General features: G+C 47.3%; 1 protein-coding gene across 1 annotated transcript; it reads left to right on the top strand.

The window, feature by feature from the left end:
- Positions 1-223: 223 nt before the first annotated feature.
- LOC131877918 (uncharacterized) lies at positions 224-5,091 on the top strand. Its single transcript, XM_059223758.1, has 2 exons — positions 224-3,611; positions 3,969-5,091. The coding sequence occupies exons 1-2, from the start codon at positions 238-240 to the stop codon at positions 4,906-4,908; spliced, it is 4,314 nt and encodes a 1,437-aa protein (XP_059079741.1). The 5' UTR covers positions 224-237; the 3' UTR covers positions 4,909-5,091.
- Positions 5,092-8,728: the final 3,637 nt, after the last annotated feature.

Genomic DNA, 8,728 nt, shown 5'->3' with positions numbered 1-8,728 from the left:
TTAACCTCCTGCTCCTTCCTCGTCAAATCCATTGTTGTATGTGTGTGTGTATGTATGTATGTATGTATGTATGTATGTAGTAGTGCAGTGTCGATGGTCGATGCCGTCGTGATGGTGCCCCGAGTCATTGTTGTGAAGTGAAGCGGTCTAATGAGGTATTTCTTGCTTGTCTCATTCCAGGTTGTTGCCACTGCGCCTCACATCCCCTACAAAGTCATCAGAATGAAGAAATGGACAATGAATCACTCGCATGCATCTTCTTCTTCGTCTTCGTCGACGGCGATGAGGGCTAGAGCCTCTTCGTCTGCCTCCCTGGGGGTCTCACTGCATCACATTCTTGAGGTTCGCGGCGGACCTTTGAATGAAATTGAATGCTGGTCACTCTTGGGACAAACAGGTCATGCTCTGCAAGATCGCCTCTTGAGCATCAATGGCAGGAGACAGACGGAGCCAAAGCAAAACGGCCGGCGAAGGCTGGAGTATCCAAACCAAATGCAGCAGAGTGCCTCATTGGCTAATCTCCACTCGGCATCTCCCTGGCATCTCTCAGGCACTTCTCCTCACCTTCTCGTGATTACTCCTCAAAGACTATTGTGCAGTGTGTCCGGCAAAGTGGTCGTGGACTCGTTCGATCAAAATCAATGTCAGAACCTCCTCGAGAGGGAAAATAATGAAGTCCAATTGGAAGCTGCTTACCGACATCCTCTCCTCAAGAACCATCCGGGCACCTCCATCACCTCAACCCCCACGGACTTCGTGGAGCGAGATTTGGAGGCATTCGGCGTGTACTCCCTGGCCCGAACCATTCAATTTGGCTTGAGCTACAACACGCAACAGCCATCACCAAAGAGCAACAATCATAGCAATTTCATGTCAGACCAGAAGGGCTCACTGGAGCTTCGTGAACTCTTGCAGGGGATGCAGAGGCCGAATCCCAGTCAGAGTATCTCCTTGTTGGAGCTCCTGCAGAGAGTCTCTGACCATTGGCAAACGATTGTGGGCTCGTCACCTATTTCCCGCTTTATATCCCAGCTGTATCGCCTCACCGCAACCCAATCCCATGCCAAGTCAAACACTTTCATGCCCTATTCAAGCTCTTGCTCGGCCATAGCGCTCACCAACCATGACGAGCGTACCAATGCCATACTAAATCAATGCCTGATTGACCCTGTGGCCACGGCAGCCGCACCTCCCATGATTGAAGTGGAATTTTCTCGCCTCGACACGTCTTCCTCGTCGTCTTGTGAGTCATCGCCATCTTCGCCTGTCCCTCCCACTTCGTCACAGTCCTCGGAGCTGCAGAACCACCCCTTGGCCTCACCTTTAACCACGTCGTTGCCCAATTTGAACAATAACCATAAAGAAGGAAAAATTGAAGCGCAAATGTCAGGTGAACAGGGAGGGAGCCGTCAGAATATTCATCGGCCATCGATACATCACCTTGGCCAGGACAACTCAGAAGAAAGGAGGTGGACCAGGGAGAGACGCCTGGGAGCTTCCACCACATACCTCCACAACTCGACCAGTCGCCCATATCAGCCTTCTCACAGAGGAGGCAACCCAAGCTCATCGTCCAGGAGCTCTCTGGTGTCGCGAACTACCTCCAATGGGGCGCTCGATTATGAGAATATTAACATGGAAGCAAATCTCAATCGGGAGAAAAGTCACTCCACAACTCATGATACGCTCGTATTGAACCTTCCTGTCACGCCAAGTGCTCAACCAAAGAGGGGAAGAGGACCAGCCACCCTCATCACAACCACCTCCAAACGGGCGGCAGCAGGAGCAACAACAACAACGGCTTCCTCTACCATTCACAAGCACCACCATCAGCCAAACCAACCCTTGAATGGGGACCCAGGTGAGCTGGCTGGCTTGAGCAATAAAAGCTGCAATGCTACCACCACCCCACTCAATCGCAGAAGAGTTCAACGAAATCCTTCGCGGCTCTACAGAGTAGTGAGACCCTTGGCCGAGATTACACCTACTCCAAGTCCGGCGACCAAACGTTGCATTGGTCCTGAATTTGTGGTCATGTCAGACAATGACCCAATTGTCATTGACTTGGCCTCACACTCGTCATCTCGGAAGGATTCACTAACCAAACAGGTCTCTGTTGTGCTTCTGAATGGACAACGTGTCACCGTGTACTGCAGCCCGTTGTTGATGACGATTGGCGAGCTGCTCGATCAGATCCTCAGCTACCAGGATATGAAGGAAACGTGTTACTACGGCTTGGCCCTTCAAGTGGATCGTGAGTTTTGGATTCTTGCCTCGGACACCAAGTTGAGTAAAGTGGCTCCAAGCACTTGGAAGGATTCTCGCTTCACTGGATGCTCTCCGTTCACGCTTCATCTTCGATTCAAGTATTTGCCGGATTCCATGGACTCGTTCAAGGACCCGAACAACATGCATCAGTTCTACCTTCAACTCCGCTCCGACGTGATCGATGGTCTGTATCAGATGTCCCAGGCTCAACACATCGGGTTGGCTGGAATGGCCCTTCAGACTGAATTCGGTGACTTCTCGGAAGACATCCATGGAGATGGATACTACTTTATCTTGGACCACTATTTGCCGCGTCATGTCATCAGGCAATTAGGTGAGGATGAAGCGCGTCAAAGCGTGAGCAGATTACATAGAGCACATCTTGGGCAGAGCCAGAGCAAGACTGAATTGAAATATTGTAAGGAAATCCAGCGGCTCGATAATTTCGGCTTCCACACGTTCTCCGTTCAGGAGACGAAGAAGACTTCGTCCACTTTGAACCTGTCGAGTAGTTCTGCTTCATCAACGAGTCACCATCAACTTCATCCCCATCAGTCATGTGGCAAAATTGGTGCCCGACATATTGGAGTTCATTTGCAAGGAATGTTCCTTTTCGAGACTTCCAAAGATCCCGCTGTCTCGCACAAGATCATCGGTTCGTTCTCTTGGCATCAAATCAGTCGGATCCAGTACGACAAGAGTCGCTTCCAGCTCTCCGTCCAGGATAGCGAAGATAAGGAGAAGACCTTCAAATTGAAGTTCTACGTGGCAGAACTCAAAGCCAAGGTGATGTTTGATCTGTCGTCAGCTCATCATCAATTCTATATCCAGCAGCGCTGGAATTCAGCCAAGAACCTGGCCAACGGAGGAGGGGCAGGGGGAGGAATGGGATCAGGAGTTGGCATGGAGGACTCAAGTCAGAGGAAAAGGGGTAACAACAATGGGAGTGATCAAGTCGAATATCGAGAGCCCAAGGAGAAGACCATCCGAAGCTTGAAGAATCGTCTCCTCCCCAAACGACAGATAAGCCAAAGAAAAATCTACACCAAGAACTCGTCGTTACGCTCCTCGACACCTTCAGTGTCTAGTGGTCATTCATCCACCTCCGTGAGTAGCAGGACCAACTCCAGACGAAGCTCAACGGGTTCTGCGACAACGGGTGCAAAATTAATGGTCAAACGTCTCACTCACTACACCTCGATGGCCAACACCAAGGATCACAAGAAAGACTCTTTTGTCGCGGAGACAGCAGGTTGCTCTCCAAATAAAATGGAGGAAGACAGTCAGCTAAATACCAGTAACAAGGAGAATCAGACGCCCAACTCCAGGCATCAGAGCTACCGGTAAGTTCTTGCACTCAGCCACCAATAGCAAGCATATATGTATACTGCATAGCCAGAAGAACACCGGGGCCATGACATCAAATGGCTCAAATTTCGAAGACTTCTTTATTGTACATTTGCCAGTAACTCCCCACTTCATGGCAGGGGGGCTATTATGACTTTTTCTCATTTTATGAGTCTCAATACCAAAAACATTCTAAAAAGAGCATGACGGGGCCGTTTTTACCTGGGATTGGAGCCGAGCCCCTCTGCCAAATTGAAATGTGCTCGTCCCTAGCTTGCTTTCATTTCACGGGGGTTGTTGGAATGTGGTTGGACATTTTCTAATTTTCTTCTCATCCATCTATCTACCAACAGATACAAGGTCTACTTGGAACCCGAGGAAGATGACAACCCTCAGGGAGCACATAACCAAGTGGATAGTTCACGTCAACCGCTCCAGGAGAAGCCCATCTCACAACTTCAAAGTCAGCCCACCTCACCCTCCCCTCCTCCACTGCCAAGGAGGACTCGAGCATCCACAATTATGGCAGCTCGTCGTCGAATCCCCTCCATTGCCACGTCAACCAATGCCAACAACCAGCACCGACGCCGATCGGAGACCCAGGTTCGAACCCCCGCCACGACCAAGACACCCATCATGACCGGCTCTCGGAGGCAAACCCGGAAGAGCATGGGCGGAGCGGGAGGTGTGCCCAATAGTGCAAATAGCAACAGTGTCAGAATGGGAACTCGAATCTCGGCCTCAGCATTGCATCGGGAACGCTTACGATTGGCCAGCGAAATGGGCACCCCGTTGCCCCCTGCTCCGAAAAAACGCTCCCTGGACCTGGATTATGACACCATGGAGGTCAAATCCCTCCTCCTCCCGCCCAAACCACCCAGTCTGAGCTCGATTGGCTCGATTGCTTCGAGTATGGGCATTCAAACCGTGATCGAAAACCGAGCGTTGCCCTATGATATGAATCACGAGGAGAGTCTCACGGATTCTCTGATCGAACGTTTTGATAATATGGAATCTGAGGATAGCGAACCCGAACGACAAATCGTGATGGTGACCCTGACTAAAGATCCTCAAGGCAAATTGGGCCTCAAGATCACTGGCACTCCCAGTGGTATCTACATTGATCGGATCGACGTAGATGTAGCCAAAATACAAGGGCACCTGAAGATTGGTGACCGAATCGTGGCCATCAACGGTCGATCTTTGGAGAATGTCCCATACTCAGGAGCACTTCAGCTCATCAAAAACTCGATGGACGATATTCAATTTCTGGTCTCCCAAATCAAGGGTTAAATGCGTTGAATGGCTCCGATCGCTCGCCCTGTTGAACTTCATAGAGCAACACCTCCTACCCCTATTAGTCAAAAAACGCAGCTTTCCTCACGCATTACAATCACCTTCCTTTACCTGTCTGTTAAATAAAGTAGAAGCCTATGTGCAGTTGATTTATGAATAAATATCATGACTTTTTTGCAACTCGGCAATGATCATTAATCATCGTGTCCTGTTGCTTGGAGCAACACCCGATCCTCTAGCGCTCGACTGATCCTTTTCTGTGAGTGCATACTCGTACACAGAAGGTTACCAAATCTGGACGGCATTCAGTATGCAGTACAAAACGTGTGTAGTCTACTGAGAGCTCAGTTAGGTGGATCAAGGGGCACAATGATTTCCATGCCGAGCTCAGGTCAACAACATCTGGATTTGGTTGTTGCTCTGAGGCTTCACGTTTTGAAATCTCATCATGCATTGTGTTGCCTGCCATGCCTCTAATATGGATAACTCTAGCCCGGGAGGGCTTTTTTGATCAGCGTCAAACCGCAAAGCATTCCTTCGGTATGAAGCTAAAGAAAAAAACTACATTTCATTGAAAATAGCTTGAGTCAAATTGTGACCTTAATCATCATCCTCGTCAATCTTTATTGAAGCTAAGATTTTATGACAACCATCCGCCGTTACATGTTTTTTCTTTCAATAAAACCAGAACAATTTGGGCACGTATTGGAGCTCGCAACGAGATTTTCGAGTAGTCCAGACTTTGAGCTATCTCATACACCCTCCTCAAAGCGTCAGTGTTTGACAGTAGCTTCATGACACTTTGTGTTCTTTCTCTGTGGGAACTCAAAAAAAAAGCCGGCCACTCTTTCGAGCCCATCTGCTACCTCAACAATCTCATGAACTTGCTTGAGGAAATTCCTGACTTCCTTGATTTGAAAGCATAAGAAAAGAAGACTCTTCACATATTCCCAAACGCTTTTGTCGCTAAGGGCATGACCCTGAGCTTAGGTAATTTGTAATTTGCACACAGTTTCAAAGGTGATCCAGCTCTTTTGGATTGGGGGTGGTGTATGAAGACTCGTCATTTTTGGCACCTAATAAATCAAAGCCAGCAAGTCTCCTATTTCAATGGTGACACAAAACCGATCTTTCCCGAACACATTCAAAATGCCTCGTCTCTCTGAATGGCAGGAAAGCCGAAACGGCCTTTTTCTCACAAACAATAACCGGGATTCTGGTGGCACTTCCTGGCATTAATTACATAGAAGATGATCCAAGGGCTAATGGTTGATAATGAGAGCCTGATCAACGGCCCTTTTGAAACCCAATAAGCAATTACCAACCAAATTGAGTCAACACTGTGCAACTCATCATGAAAATGATTGTTGGCCAGAATTTGAGCAAGCTCTGCATCCACATACTTTTTGAGTTGTTGCAACATTTGGGTGCGAAAATAAATCCCGGAAAAGGGGCGTTGAAAGCACCACACAAAAGATGTGTCAAATTGATCTCGGGATTTTTTGCTTTGCTCTGCCCTCCTAATGATTTCCAGATCGGCAAGTGATGGTCTCCGTTTTTGGGAAACTTTTGGCACACCCATTTGTAAAGAAAAGAGCGACCATATGGATCAATTACAGCCCAACACAACGTCTGAACATTTGTCGGCAGGAATGTCAAGCTATGACAAACCATCTCAATGAAAGCTGGACGAGTACTAAATACAGAACGGCATGAACTTCTCAAACGCCTCAGGTGATCTCTACTACTATGAAGATACATAATACCTATGTTAGCTCCATCCTCAACATGAGTTATGGCGTATTTGAATAGAGTGGGGATAAATAGCGGTGGTGACCCCACTCCGATTGCAACAAAGGCATTCGTAGTCACCAGGTATTTTGGGCAATGTCCATGCGTCCCATAGAAACTTGCTAAGCTACTTATGCCATGAAAGATCTTCCTCCTATGTAGTCATCCTTCGCTCGCTCTCCCCATGTCATTCCAGCTGCCCATATTCAGGCCATGTGGATGGAACCTTGGGTGCATGAAGTACTATGGCCATCGTCGAATGGTATTGCTCAAACTGACCATCAGGCTCTCCATGCAAATGTCACGGGTGACAGGCTTGAGCCCTGATCTTCACACGTAAACTGCATTCTAGCGACTGTAAAATTTGTTTGCCGGTCGCTTCCCTCCCCGCCTTGTGCAGTACAGTATACTGCATGTCGTCGTTATAACAGTTGTCTATCTATCAGCCCAGCATCTCTCTCTCTCTCGTAAATGAACGGAACGACCCTTACAAATCCCGTTCAACAAGGGAGAGAACCCAGGTCTCTCTTGCACGCTGTTGTAAATGCTCTCCGATTTAGAGCGACGTATGTGGCAATACTTGCGTCACAAATATACATATTCACAGGGTCAGGTTTGATTCCATTTTGATCAGGATTGATTACTGATCAGTTTAAGCGACGGGCAATGGAAGAAATAAACAAACTAACTCTCCAACTTCACGTAGAGCGAGCCATAAATTGACTTAAGAGTACATTGTAACAAACGCTAGATTTTCTTCAAAGTTGATGGGCGACAAATCACAAGGAAATCAATAGGATGATGGGATTCACAACAACTTGGAGATGCGGGATTCCAATCAAACAACCCCAGGCTATAATTAAACACCTGAAAACAATGTACGGTTGCCCTAAGGAGCTCGAGTTTAGTGAAGCCTCGCCATGAATCCGCAATTCCAGGATTCCCAGTATTTAGTCCAAGCACGAGGCAGTTTATTGTTCTGTAGATTCCCTCGAGCAGTTAGCTAGTCTATTTATCCTGACCGGCTGAATGCAATACCTACACTATCGAGAAGTTGAGGATGCCAGGTGGAAGGTCCGGCTAGTTTACGAACGAACGCCAGCTTCAGTACATATGTAGTTGGTACACCTCAATGTTCAGTGAGCTTTCGTCCCCTCGAATTTTACGATTCTTCATGATTATTCACAACAACAGCTGGCGGTTTATAGGAATCCTCGTCCTGCTTTGCATTTTATTCTTCCTCCTGCAGAGACACGTGAAGCCGGTTGAGGCAGCTCTACCTGTGGTCAACCATCACTTCAATTCAGGTTGGTTTTCAGAATGGCACATGGGGGTCGGGGGATGAGGTTACCGGGTTACCGGGGAGCAGGGGAGGAGGTAGACGAGGACAAAAACTTTTGAAATTGGGAGCCTTCGACTTTCATCCAAATTGTTCCTGTCTGAGGAGTTCACGCTGTTTTCTTACGGAATAAATTTCATTCCAAGAAACTTGATTCTTCGGTATTTATGGAGTGAAAGTATTTGTGGAATTTATTGCGCACTTCCACGTTTTAAAGCCTCTCCGAGCAGGAAATTTTGTGGGAATTTCCTAAACTTCGGCGGGTGAAGAAAAGTCCGTTTCACCGTTTCAAATACTCATGAGAGGTTCATAAATCATGTTGTGTGTGATTCAATTTCGAATCAAAGGATAAAGACAAGCCACTAGGATTTGCATTTCTGCATTCATTACTACCTTAGAAATGTTGTATTTGAATCACAATACCATTGAGAAGCATGTCAACGAGTACTCTTAAGGCTTGCCCCACTTGAGACAAAGATTGAATTGATTGTCTTTTGCCTGTTGAACATGCTAGATGGCAAAAGCAGATGACAATGAGGAGGTCGGGATTATGTTTTAAAACACCACTTAAAATTTCGAATTCCAAAAACTAAGGACCGCGCCACGGCCAAAACGCATTGTACAGAGGATTGTTTTCACCCAAAGACATATCTAAAAGACAACGATAAACTACAAAAGTAACATCAT

This window comes from Tigriopus californicus, chromosome 3 (assembly GCF_007210705.1).
Source record: "Tigriopus californicus strain San Diego chromosome 3, Tcal_SD_v2.1, whole genome shotgun sequence".
Classification (NCBI taxonomy): Eukaryota; Metazoa; Arthropoda; class Copepoda; order Harpacticoida; family Harpacticidae; genus Tigriopus; species Tigriopus californicus.
The sequence above is the reverse complement of the archived record's forward strand: the minus strand, read 5'-3'. Positions and strand labels throughout refer to the sequence as shown.

Coding starts and splice junctions, on each gene's coding strand:
- LOC131877918 (XM_059223758.1), top strand. CDS start 238: ATGAATCACTCGCATGCATCTTCTTCTTCGTCTTCGTCGACGGCGATG. Junction 3,612..3,968: donor TCCAGGCATCAGAGCTACCG/GTAAGTTCTTGC, acceptor ATCTACCAACAG/ATACAAGGTCTACTTGGAAC.